This window comes from Chanos chanos, chromosome 5 (assembly GCF_902362185.1).
Source record: "Chanos chanos chromosome 5, fChaCha1.1, whole genome shotgun sequence".
NCBI lineage: Eukaryota > Metazoa > Chordata > Actinopteri > Gonorynchiformes > Chanidae > Chanos > Chanos chanos.
The window spans coordinates 29,226,765-29,240,814 of NC_044499.1; the positions used below are offsets into that span (position 1 = coordinate 29,226,765).

The 14,050-nt window shown below is 42.7% G+C and overlaps 1 protein-coding gene across 1 annotated transcript in view; it reads left to right on the forward strand.

Moving 5' to 3' along the window:
• The first annotated feature begins 897 nt into the window (after positions 1 to 897).
• Positions 898 to 14,050, forward strand: part of sdk2b (sidekick cell adhesion molecule 2b) — an 83,414-nt gene continuing 70,261 nt past the window's right edge. The window contains exon 1 of the mRNA XM_030774276.1: positions 898 to 1,052. Coding sequence (XP_030630136.1) covers positions 973 to 1,052 — 80 coding nt within the window. The 5' untranslated portion in view covers positions 898 to 972. The remainder of the gene's footprint in view (positions 1,053 to 14,050) is intronic.

Sequence of the window (14,050 nt, forward strand, 5' to 3'; positions counted from 1 at the left end):
CTAACTATCGGCTCAATACATCATTCTGACAGTTTAATTTTAATGCTTGATTATCAGTCAATTTCATAATCGTATTATCCAACCGTTCAATTAATTTGCTCTATATTTACACCGATCATTAAGTCCAGGATCTTAATTTTAGCTGCAGCTCCTGCTCAGATAAATTGTGTAGTCTGAAACTGAGCTGTGTGTGTGTGTGTGTGTGTGTGTGTGTGTGTGTGTGAGTTGCTTCAGCTATGACTCAGAAATGGCTTTAGTTACAAAATGTGTGACTGCTCTAAGTTTAGTAGACCTCCTTATTTTGCAGTATCAGCAGTGTGAGCTCAGGCATCTGTGTGTGTGTCCGAATCTGTTAAATAAATAAGTGTTTGGCTACCAGATTAACCACATGTGCTGACCAGTATGTAAACCTGGCCATAATTGGCCCTGATTGCAGAATGTGTGATAAAACATAGACACTTCTGCAGTACTCCGTGGAGGGAGGTTTTCTCGACAGTTTTGTCCAAATTAGGGCATTTTATAAGGAATAAAAATGGGACAGGGTCCACTCATGCTTTGGCAGCCCAGCTTGGCAAAGCATCAGTCCACATTCGAAATCCAGACATGTAGCACTGTTTAAAACATTGGAGTGGAGGTTGACAGAGAGTTGGATAAGTACAGAACAGTGTGCTGTCTCTTTGCAACTTCTTAAACCATCCACCCTTTATTCTTTTTTTTTTTTACTTGTCTGCTCTGTTTCAGTCAGCTATTGTTTGAGTCAATGTATGTTTGAGATTTATTACAGACTCATATTTGTTTAGTTATATTAGTGAATAATAATTCTCTCTCTCTCTCTCTCTCTCTCTCTCTCTCTCTCTCTCTCTCTCTCTCTCTCTCTCTCTCATATATTCAGATGACGTCCCACCATACTTTAAGACAGAGCCCGTGCGGAGTCAGTTGCACCTGGAGAGGAACAGGCTGGTGCTGACGTGTATGGCAGAGGGCAGCTGGCCTTTAGAGTTCAAATGGATCCATAACGGGACAGAGCTGACCAGGTTCTCTCTGGAGTACAGGTCAGTAGGTCCAACCCCACAGTCAGAACCCAGGCCTCAATGCAGCTCCTTGCCAAATTGTGACTTACTCCTGATATTCTGCAATGCACTGGTCATCAGTCAGTCCTATTACAAGCCAAATAACAGCTACTCAGGGTACTAGCTCTCTATTAAAGACCTAAAGACCTCCTACTAACAAAACTCAACAATGTCTCAAGGTGTCACACTGAATTTTAGTGAACCTGTCCTCACCTCAGAGCCTCAAAGCTACTCCAGACAAAAAAAAAAAATATCTGTCATAAAATTACAGACTTTGGGAGGGCTAGGGGGGGTGCTGGGTGGGCTAGCTCAGCTTTCCACTGAGCAAACGCTTAACACATTTGTTCAGAGGGAACAATATCCGATGAACATACTCTGTAAAAAACATTAGAGGGCTTGTTTAACAACATCACTCATTAACCTAGCAAGCTATCCGGTGCTGTCATGCTAAGAGTAAGATAGCTACTTCAGTGTTTTAATTCCAGCTACTTAGATAAAAGTAGCTAAAAACTTATGCCATTTGGCAGCTGGCTTTTATAATCCCACATATCTTGGAAAATTTTATCTTTTCACTTAATACACACTAACTATTACAGTGATAACATCAACAGTGATCACCAAAGACATTTCCTTTTAAGCCTGTTTAAGGCTGTCTGCTTATAACAAGGAACAAAAATGACATTTCCCTTTACACTCTCTTGATAATGAATGCCACTTTAATAGGTCCTCTCACCACAGCTTTTTGACCATTTTCTTCAAGTCATTTCTGAATATGCCACCATTAGTCAGCCCTTCCCACAGCAGTATTTCTGCCTGTGCTTCGCAGAGAAAGCCATATCATGTGATAGTGTTTGCAAATGTCCCATAAAACACGAAATGGTGGAATCATTCCTCAACCGGTGGCAGCCCTAGCGACAGTTGCTAAGCGCTGACTAGTAGATTACTGTGTCAATCATTGCTTTGGATACAAGTCAGCTCAGTTTGGTTCAGTGCCATTTTTTAGTAGTTCAATCCAGTTTAGATCAAATCAACCATGAGAATACTGAGGATCTTGAATTAGCATTGTCTGTTCCTACAAATATGTCTAAATTGTATAGTAACAGTGACAACACTAGCGACGGTCTGTCAGTGGTGTATGGTGTTAGTGTACGCTGTGATCAGTGGCAACACTAGGAACAGTCTGTCAGTGGTGTTAGTGTACGCTGTGATCAGTGACAACACTGGGAACAGTCTGTCAGCTGTGTTAGTGTACGCTGTGATCAGTGACAACACTAGGAACAGTCTGTCAGCGGTGTTAGTGTACGCTGTGATCAGTGGCAACACTAGGAACAGTCTGTCAGTGGTGTTAGTGTACGCTGTGATCAGTGACAACACTAGGAACAGTCTGTCAGCTGTGTTAGTGTACGCTGTGATCAGTGACAACACTAGGAACAGTCTGTCAGCGGTGTTAGTGTACACTGTGATCAGTGGCAACACTAGGAACTGTCTGTCAGCTGTGTTAGTGTACGCTGTGATCAGTGACAACACTAGGAACTGTCTGTCAGCTGTGTTAGTGTACGCTGTGATCAGTGACAACACTAGGAACAGTCTGTCAGCGGTGTTAGTGTACGCTGTGATCAGTGGCAACACTAGGAACAGTCTGTCAGTGGTGTTAGTGTACACTGTGATCAGTGGCAACACTAGGAACTGTCTGTCAGCTGTGTTAGTGTACGCTGTGATCAGTGACAACACTAGGAACTGTCTGTCAGCTGTGTTAGTGTACGCTGTGATCAGTGACAACACTAGGAACAGTCTGTCAGCGGTGTTAGTGTACGCTGTGATCAGTGGCAACACTGGGAACAGTCTGTCAGCGGTGTTAGTGTACGCTGTGAACAGTGGCAACACTGGGAACAGTCTGTCAGCTGTGTTAGTGTACGCTGTGATCAGTGACAACACTAGGAACAGTCTGTCAGCTGTGTTAGTGTACGCTGTGATCAGTGACAACACTAGGAACAGTCTGTCAGCTGTGTTAGTGTACACTGTGATCAGGAATTCTTTCGTTTTCATAACCTGAAATGAAAACAGGCCAAGAGTGGGTGTCAGCCACAGACCAAGGAAAGGCAGGAAACTTAGACACAGAGGACTCCTCCAGATGAGGCTCCCACAAAACAGGCTTTATTTGATCATTCAGTCAAGCTGAATAAACAACTTCAATTCAAAGAATAGCTCAAAACGGGGAGCCTGAACAAAGAACCCAAATATATCTCCTATCGGCATCCGGGCTCTTTGTGTAGAGAGAAAGCTCTTTTTAAGACCTGAGGTTAGTGTTTCTCCTTAACTTAACTAATGGGTCCCAGTTGGACTCCGTTAACGTGCACAGAGCCAGACCAAAGCAGCACTCTCAACTTGTAAGTCTTTCAATTGCTTACTGCCACTCTCTCCCTGCAGTTTCTGGTAGGTTTTTCCCAAAAGAGAAGTCAGTCACATCTATGTATTCAAACTGTCTTTTAAAAGGGCCAATGAAGCAGAAGATGGTAACTGCCAACCACTAGCTATGACTGGCAGGTAAAACCATATGCCTTCAGTGAAGTGATAGTTCACTTCTGTAGTTTTCTCTCTCTCTCTCTCTCTCTCTCTCTCTTTCTCTCTCTCTCTTTCACAGGCCACAGGAATTTAATTATCTCTCTCTTTTGTTCTTTCTTAAAGAATGCTTTGTTTAAGCCAATAAATGATAGCTCTCTGCTAAATAACAGGTGCTTGCTCTTAAAGCTAATTGAATCATCTTTCAGTTGTCATGCAACACAGCCGAGAGTCAACTGAACTTTAAGAGTGTTTTCGTGGTCATTGCTTTGGTTAGTTGCATAAGCAGCTTACTTCATCCCAAACTCACCCTGACTGACATCAGGACTATCAATACACTGTAACAATATCTATCTTTCTCTCTTTTTCTGCCTCTCTCTTCCTCCTTTACAAATGTTTTTCTTCTGCCTAAACTCTCTTTCTCTATCTGTTCCTTTCATGCACACACACATTTTCTCTCCCTTTCTCTTTGGCCCTGTTCACACCTGGCATTAACACACATCTTGGGTGAGCCGATCACAAGTGGACAGCTCTAAGTACAGGTGTGAATGCACCCAAGATGCACTGAGGACGCATTGAGATTCGATTGCTCAGACCACATTCGGAGGTGGTCTGGGCTGCATATGGCCACATTATTTTAGAAGAGTGTACACGAATGTGTCCTGGGCCACACTGAAAGACCACCTACTCAGCTGACGTCCTCTGTGTAAGCTGAATTACATACTCATTCGCGTTTCTCAAATCGTGTAAGCTGGCTTTGTCCACAACATCTGAAAATTTCGAAAAGCCAGTAGAGATATATGACGAGTGCGTCAAACATCTTGGGCGATTTTGGTTTGCCTGTAACACGCCAAGGAATAGATCCAGTCTGTATTATTTTGATTTCCTCTCCTTTTTCTTTTAATTTCCAGCAAACTAGACACGGGAAGTGCATTGCTGCCTCCTGCTTGTTAAAAGCAACAATGCATTTGGTCTTTGCAAACGGAAATGATGCATGTGTTTTTTTGCACATAGAGCAGGGAAGTGAGATCTGATTAGAAGTGGTCACTCGAGATGCGTATGGAGATGCATTCTAATGCCAGGTGTGAACCAATGTACTTAGACCTGTTCACTTGTGACTGGATCACCCAAGACACATGTTAATGCCAGGTGCGAACAGGACCTTTGTGATTGTTATTGATGTGCATGTGAAAGTCCTTTTGCCCTAATATCCCTGTCATAATTTCACTCTATCTATGCTGTTTCCTGGACTGTTATCTGGGTAAGGGTGGGTTCACATAATTTTGCCTGGTAGGGGATGTGTTTGCGTCATTACGTTACCTGGTAAAGGATGTGTCAAGATTATTACCTTACCTGATGAAGGATGTGTTCAGGTTATTACATTAACTGGGTTAGGTAAACAAAAAGATTGTGTTGAGGTTAGGGTTGGGGAAAGGGTATGTTAAGGTTTGGGAAAGGAAAAGGGTGTGTTGAGGTTAGAGAAAGGATGTGTTGATGTTAGGGTTAGAGAAAGGATGTGTTAAGAATAGGGCTAGGGAAAGGGTCTATTGAGGCTGAAGTTAGGGTAAGGGAAAGGGTTTGTTGAAGTTAGAGAAAGGATGTGTTGAGGTTTGGGAAAGGGAAAAGGTGTGTTGAGGTCAGGGTTAGGGAAGGGGTGTGCTGAGCTTAGAGGGAGAATGAGCTGAGAATAGGGTCTGTATCGGTGCAGTGCACTGGGATCATTCTGATGCCCTTTAGAGAGAGAGGGAGAGAGAGTGAGAGAGAGAGAGAGAGAGGGAGGGGGAGAGATAAACCTGCTCAGTTTGAACACACAGATCTTCATCAGCCACCAAATTCCAGTCATATCTCCATTTAAGTGTGTATTTTCATATCACATTGGTTTGATGGAATGTAATGAAAAGACACAGTGACCAGAGGTGGCTCTGTGTGTGTTTGTGTTAAACTGAGCACATCTTGAGAACAAAAGCTCACTGAAATGACTGCTACAAACAAGATTCTTTCTCTAAAAACGGTATTACTTACAGATATGAGTGAAAACCTGAAAAACACAACAGACTGCTCTAGGTAGAGAAGTGGTTTGTGTGTGTGAGAGAAAGGGTTTGTGTGTGTGAGAAAAGGGGTTTTGTGTGAGTCAGCTAAGGAACCAAGGCTCTTGGCTTACTTTGCAGTTGTCACACTGTAGGTGGTGTGTGTGTGTGTGCGTGTGTGTGTGTGTATGTGAGTGTGCATTTGCGTTTGAGGATGCCTCTATGGAGGTCATATCTCTGCAGTGCCATTGGAGCATCTCCCCCATCAGTCACAGTGTCCTCCTCTATGACGGGGGGAAAGATGTGGAAAGTGGGTGGGTCAGCAGAGCTCCATGGTGATGAGGGTGAGCAAGGTCTCTGGTCTGGTGTGAAGGTGATGACTACTTTTTCAAACAATGCCATTTGACACCTCCCTTCCTTTTCTTCTGACTGATACTTGTGTGTTTGTGTGTGTAGGTGTGCTGTGGACCACCCAAAGAATTAGCCCAATCAGTCTAAATCAGACTCCTGCTAAATCCTGTCTCGTCCACACTGCGGACAGGATTTGGCAAAGCAAGTCCCTGCCTCACTATAAGGACACAGGACACTATCACCTGACACCAGTCCCTCACACAAACACCTAAACCCTTTTTCTCTCTCCCACAGTCGCTCAGAGGACACTGACACAGGACACTGGTATCACTCTGATTGATAAGAGCCATAGGGTTGCAGCTCCATTTAGGGGATACTCTGATTCAGTCAAACCGGTTTCAAACACAAACTGACTTCCAGTTAGGGGTTTCTCTGATTCACTCCAACTGGTTTCAGACACAAACGTTAACATCTCTCAGAGTCAGCTTCATCTTATACATTTGTCTTTCGTTCATTTCTTCTCCCTCTCTCTCTCTCTCTCTCTCTCTCGCTCTCTCTCTCTGTGCTGTCACGTAAAACTTTGTGAATTTAGGCCATGAGTTTTAGCTTTATCGAGCATTGAGTATAAAACAGGGGACAAGGTTCACAAACGTTCTAATGTCTGTACAGTGAAGACAATACCTTTAGAGCTAGTGATGAAGCAGGAGATCAAGTTATCACTGCACACACCCAGGTTCTGATTCAGACCGATGTGGGGGCACTGGCCTGGGATGTTTAGACAGAACAGTGTTTTGGATTCTAGCAGATCTGATTCAGAATCCACAGGAGATTGGAATAGGACAAGCCGTTCTGGAGTGGGAGGCAGTGGGGGGAGCAACGCCCATGGCCCTGGGAACACACTCATGTTTTATGTAAGATTTCCTCTGACTTTAAGCCAGAGTCTTGAGATCCACAGTCCAAAATTTAGACACCGTGAGCAGAGAGTTGACCAGGACTGGAAAAATGCTGGAGGTGACCTTTGTCCTCAGTGTCCCCGCTAGCATAAGGAAAACTGCTTTTTGGGTTGAGTTCCACATCAGCAGATGGGAGAAAGCACAAGCACCGTGAGAATCCAAACTCTGTAGCTACATAATATGAAAGCCAGTGGGAAGCAGACGATCATGAGTAGATACCAGTTATCTGGGTACAGGGAGCCTCAGAGAAGGTCCTGAAGTCCCAAACTGAAACTACAAATCACTCCATTTCGTGGCTTTAGCTGTTCAGTAATCAGCTGAAGAGAGGCTAAGGCCAGCGGTAAAACCATATCCTTAGAAAAGACTGGCCAGTCACCAACCATCACTACCTCACACCAGCATATGTCTCTGAGAGACTGTTTCTCTATGACTCCAGTGAGAAAGAGAGAGTGAGAATAGGAGGAAAAGAGAGAGGGAAAAGAGTGACAGAGAAGTACTGTGTGAAGACACAGGTTCTAGGATTCAGTGTGACAGATAAAAGGCGGGGAGACAGAAGAGTGCTCTCGTAATGGCATTGACATAGTGGTTGAGTACGTAAGGCTGACATTTGCAGTCATGTCGAGATGTGGTGACATTGATGTAAGTGTGCTAACGCTAGATTGAGTCTGGAATGATGAGTCTGCAAGAGCTGTCTGCGGTTCCAGCAGGCCCCAGATGCCTCACATTTGGGAATACTGGCTAGCTAGCATATTCATTCAGAGTGAGTAAATGAATCTCTCATGAATGACAGAGGCAACATTGATCTGAAAAATGACCAGAGATGTACCTTTGCTACTTAAATCGACCAGTCTGAAAGATCTGTTTTCTCTGTAATTGTGCTTGATGTTTACTCTAGTCATTAGTTTAGCTCTGCCCTTTTTAAGATTCCCTCATCTTCCTCGGGATTCTGGGTTCTCATCCTGACAACGTTTCATTCTACATATAAATAGAATGTAAGCAAATTTCCCTCATCTGTCATGTGCCCAGAATCTGTGTTTGATTTTGTCTTATGGTTGAACTGTGTTTATGAACACAATGGAACTGTGTCACACCTAGATAGTCCACAGATGCGTCACTGAGAGTTGTAACAATAAATAGTTGTAACAGTGAGTAGTTGTAACAATGGGAAGGGAAACACACAATGCACACTAGAAAATATAATGTGTAGGCAACAACAGTGTAGATTTATCAAAAGCACTGTGATTGGCTGGAGATTTGTGAAGTCACAGTGGCAGTTTTGTTCTCTTCCTTAATGTGTGGACAAGCTTGGTGCCCCGTCTTGTTTAAGTCTTTTGCCTCTTAGTCATATGTTAAAACTCCATTTTAGACCATCTGCGTCTGCCTGCTGAGGCTCCCTCAATTTCTGAGCAAGTTTTTTTTTTTTTTTGTATTAGCAGACACAATTTCATGCTAACTCTGTGCAAATTAACAGAAGTTGAGTCCAATAATTTCCCTTGTCGAAGGGTGACGGGAACAAGCTTGCCTTGTTAACTAGATCTGCCACTGGATTCAGCTGGAGAGGAAATGTGAGGGGACTTGAATTAATGACAGTAATGCTGTGTGTGTGTGCGTGTGTGTGTGTGTGTAAGTATCTACAGACACACATGCGCACACACACAGGCATACATACACCTGTGCTATTTTAGAGACATTATACACCTGTGCTTTGAAAAGACACATTACACACCCTAGAAACAGTGTAGTTTATACTTTGTAAATGACATACAATGGATATTAGCTGCACCTTTCCCGTAAAATAGACTCAGCTAGACAGTGCATCACAGGATGACTTAAAACCAGGTAGGCGGATACCCGGGGACTCTGTGTGTGTGGATTTCAGAGGGAGAATAAGCACGAAAAAAAAAAATGCTTTATGCTACTTTGAAGGAAGCACAGCGGTTTGCTGTCGCCAACATGCATGTCGGAAACAGAGAGCCTGGGGTCTTCATGTTCAGGAAAGTGAGAAAAAAATACACCACCTAAAAGGCTTAACACTAACAGAACATTATATCAGGGTACACAGTGGATCACAGATAGGATACAGCAGCCAACGGCATCATCAGAACCTACTGCATGTCTAATACCAAGACTTTCTCTTTTTTCCCCTGAAAGACAGCACCGTTGTTAGATTGTATACCAACTGAGTTAGTCTGTATTTATACAAATCCAGCTATTAGAGTCTAGGGTTTTGTAGTTTTGTTTAGTTGTTATTTTTTATAGAATCCTTTAGGTTTTAGGTTGTTACTTGTATCTGACCCACCTCTGACTGTTGTCTGTGGGTTCTCTCACAGTTACTAACTCTCTCTCTCTCTCTCTCTCTCTCTCTCACACACACACACACACACACACACACACACACACACACCTACACATGTATACACCTACACACAAATGCCAGTGGGAGAGATGTAGAGTCCGTGTTTTTATTTATATATGTTTTTATTTATTTATTTAGATGAAAAATGTCACACTTTGCTAATTCCCTTTGAATGAATGCCATTGCCATGTATGTACACTTCATGCATCTTCAGTCTTCAAGGTTTAGTCTCTCTACACATCCCCTACCCTTAATATGTGCCTTGAAATACGAAGGTGATCACAAACTCACTAAGCCTTTGGCAAGAAATTTCTGTTGCTCGTCCTTCCCTAACCTTATTGAGATTGAGGTTTAAAGTGACTCTCTGAACAGAGAGGAGGCATTGTGGAGCTGAGGGGATTTTTAAGCTTTTTCTCGTCAGTTGATTGTCTGTGTCGGAATATTGGGAATGCCTCCTCTGCTCCAAAATAGGACTATTTACTTCTGTAGATGCCAATAAATGACCTGTTTGTTTCTGTAGTTGTCATTAAATGACCCGTTTGCTTCTGTAGATGCCAATAAGTGACCTGTTTGTGTCTATAGTCGTCATTAAATGACCTGTTTGCTTCTGTAGATGCCATTAAGTGACCTCTTTCTTTCTGGAGATGACATTAAATGACCTGTTTGTTTCTGTAGAAGCCATTAAATGATGTGTTTGCTTCTGTAGATGCTATTAAACAACATGTGTAGGAGCCAAATTTCAGTTCGAATTTATTTTTGTTGAGAGACACTTGTATTTTGATTTAGATTCACTTGCCTTTGGTTCAAGACTTTTATTTTGACATTTGCCACATACCCCAAAAAGGTTAAGATGGCGTCTTCCATATTCCCAACTAGAGCCTCACAGTTTAGACACAGGAAGACGCTAATGAACAAACAGTTTTTTACCGCTTTATCGCTTGAACACTTTGTTGCTTTACCACTTTACCACTTACCACTTGCCGCTTCTCCGATTCTACACTTAACACTTAACACTCAACCCTTCCAGCAAATTTAAAAACTGTATATCACCTGCCTGCATACCTGTCTGTTTGCCTACCTACCCCTTTGCCTTCCTGCCTGCCTCCCTACCTGCCTGCCTGCCTGCCCGCTTGCCTGCCTACCTGCCTACCTGCCTGCTCACCTCTCTCCGACCACCGGCTGAACACAGGTATGACTCGCAGCCGGTTACAGTATGTGTCAGAAAAGCGCGTAACAACTAACAGCGTCTAACACTGGATTTGAATTTTGGACAATACAACATGTTTGCTTTGTATTGTATCTCTGCATCCTAGAGGTGGAAAGTCTTTGAGTACAATGAGTCATTAATGAGATCTTATGGTATGGTATGGTATGGTGAGGATAAAGGAATGTTACTACCCTGCATGAGCGCACCTGATCTAATCAACCACTGAAAGACTGGCTCATCCACACATCCAGGTGTATTCGAGCTACGTGAGAAGAAACAAACGTGCATTCCAGCATGTCTGGCGGATTAGAGTGGGGATACGCTGGTATATACTGGTCTATATTTTTATTTTCTGACCCAACAGGGAGCTTCTCCAATCGTCACCAACCTGTCACACATCTTAGTAAAGGAGGCACGTAGAGTCCTCCTTTCTTGGAACCTTTTGCTCTTCTCTCCTCCTCTGTTAACGCAAGGCTAATTAAAGGGGACCTGACACTGCACTCCATTCACTGGAACATCAATCAATCACTGTCTGCTGTCCCGGTCCCTGCTGACTCTCACAACCTGCTGCATGCACACACAGTCCCTTAAAGGTTAATTGTATTCATTAGAGAGAGAGAAAGTGAGAGAGAGCGAGAGCGAGAGAGAGAGAGAGAGAGAAAGGGAGTCGCTCTGAAGATGCTGGTTCCAGGCAAAGCTTTCTTCTCTAACATCTGTCATCATGTTTCTACTTTCTCTGTTCATACTCTGTAAAACACAGGTACAAAACCCCAAGCTTCAACAATGCCAGAACACGTGTGTGCTTTTGAATATTGGTCCCGCAAAAATAAATAAATAAATAAATAAGAAAGGAATAGACAGACATCACAATAGTCCATCCTAATTAGTTCATTAACGCTAATAGACTTCACACAAGAAGTAATTTAACACACTTGGCTGGATGCGGAACCCGCTAACCCCAGTGCTAATATCGTTTCATACTTCATTATCATCTCTTAATTCCAGTGCTCACAGACCCCTCCCCACATGACAGACCACAGCAACCCCCGACAGACCTTATCGCTACCCCCCCTTCCCTCCATCTCCTCCCTTTCTTATTACTCACTGGTTCTCATTACTCTTAGTCTCTTGTTGGGCCTTAAGCCTGGAATCTGAATGCAGAAGCTGAGGTATTAACGCTGATGCTGACGTACGTTTCCGTGTGTGTCTGAATCAGCTTGAAGTGTCGGAGGCAGCCCCCTCACACAGGGTGTGGCTGCATGTTATAACTGTCAGGTCAAACTGCACCCGGGTCACAGCTAGAGCAGGACCTGTGCAGTTATCTGTTAACTAATCATTAGCAGACCTCTGGTCCATGTTGAAGCATTGTGGTGACTTGTATGAAAATATTTGGTCAGCAGTAAAGATTGCATATTGTTGTATTGAATTCTAAGTGATGAACTAATTATATGTTTTTCATATGAAGTCCTGGGGCCTCAGTAGACACCCTATTTTAAAAGTAGCCCTGCACAAATTCTAATTAAGGGAATGCTGATTGGCCAACCAGGCATAACAGGTGTGTTAGTGATTTAATTACGCAAAGAATTTGTGTCTAGTGAGTGACTGGTGCTGGATCTGGAAAAACACTGGATTAATGTAAGTCCTTTGGCTATTTTTGACTTTTCAATGTTTCCATGTCTTGGCTATTTGAATTTAAAGACTAAAGATTTAGTAGACCTACATAATTACACTGAAGGAACATGCGCTAAGCATTGTAATACCACAACGCACTTCTAAGCCCTCAAGCACAGCTACAGTTTACATTTAGGCAGTGTTCCGCAGACGTTTGGCTATGTAAGAATTGATCAAGATATTGTTTGTCAGTCAGTGGTGGTTTTACTGTCTGTGTATTAGACAGAGATTGTTGCTGACATTGTTTTAGTCTGTTGATATGATCATTATTTATTTCTGTGCCCTGTCAACTGAAATCTTGACTTGCAAATTATTGTTGCCAAATATGTCTCACTAGAACCATCCAGTCCAACATTTGAGCAATGTTCAACTCACTTAAATTATACTACCCTTCATAAGCTCAAAAGCAGCAGGTAGAAAATGAAAGCAGGCTCCAGAACAAACAGCTGAACTGAACAGAAGCGTTTAACTTTAGAAAGAGGCCTTTTGACTGACCAATATGATGACAGGACACAAGCACCAAATATGCGGCTCTAAACGCAGAGATCCAGACACAAATGCGTCACAAATGGCAGCAGTTGGATTTAATGGATCTCTCCTCCAAAAGCTGTCGTAACTGAAATTGTCAAGCATCGACACAAGAAACCACCTCCTGTTTGCATAGCATTTGTAATGTAACGATGATCTCGAGCTAAGACGCGTTTGTTGCACTTTACCCGAGGGGTCTTCACAGAAAGCATGCGTTGGTTGACGTAAACACATGCTCCTTTACATAATCAGCTCTCCTTACGTGTGGTCTGATCGCTTTCCTGATCTCCAGTGAAGAAATTTAAGGTTTGTGTTGTTCATTATGTGTTCTGATGCTTTTCTTGGCTGTTCTGATACACTGCTGTGACAGACAGCCCATTCATATCTTTCCACCACCTACATTCACACTGCCTCAGATGTCCCATCACTGACCCGGTCTCTGTGTTTTTTAAAAAAAAATATGCCCTAGTCTAGAAAGCAGTGACCACCTATAACCTCTGTTGGGTTGTTGTAGTTGTACTCTGCACAGCCCTGTTGTGTAGTGTTGTGTTGTGTTGAGCACTAATGAAAGAGAGAGGAGACAAATGGTTAGACCACCTCCATATTGTTTTGGGAAATGACCTCTGAGTTGTGGTATTTTTCTGGGCAATGACCTCCAAGTAGTTGTGTTGATGACACCACTACAGGGAGCAAAATACCATCTTTAACTTAACTGGCTTGGCTCCTCAAAGAAGACCTCCTGACAGCGCTCTCTCTTTCTCTCTGTCTCTCTCTCTCTCTCTCTGTCTCTCTCTCTGTCTCTCTCTCTCTCTGACTCTTTCGTTCTGTCTGAGCAGATCTCTTTACCTTCCCCACTCCATTGTGTCCATTGATTGCCACATGAATTCAATAGCTTTTTAAGGCAGCCAGATCGAAATGCAGAATATGGTCCTTTTCTCTCTCTTTCTCTCTCTCTCTCTCTCACTCTCTCTCCCTCTCTCTCTCTCTCTCTCTCTCTCTCTCTCTCTCTCTCTCTTCCTCTCTCTGTCAATCACTCATCCTTTTCCCGGAATCCATCATTGATCTACTTGGTTATCAGCCTTAAGGTTGCTCTAGTCTCAGACCAACTGTAGTTTTAATTCAGATCATTATCAGAGTTTTACCCAGTACCATATAGACAGATAAAGGGGGATTTGGTGGCTTTCCCTACTGACTCTCCCTAAGATAATGAAAAAAAAAAAAAAAAAAAAAAAAATATATATATATATATATATATATATATATATATATATATATATATATATATATATATATATATATAATTTTTTTTTTTTTTTATTTATTTATTT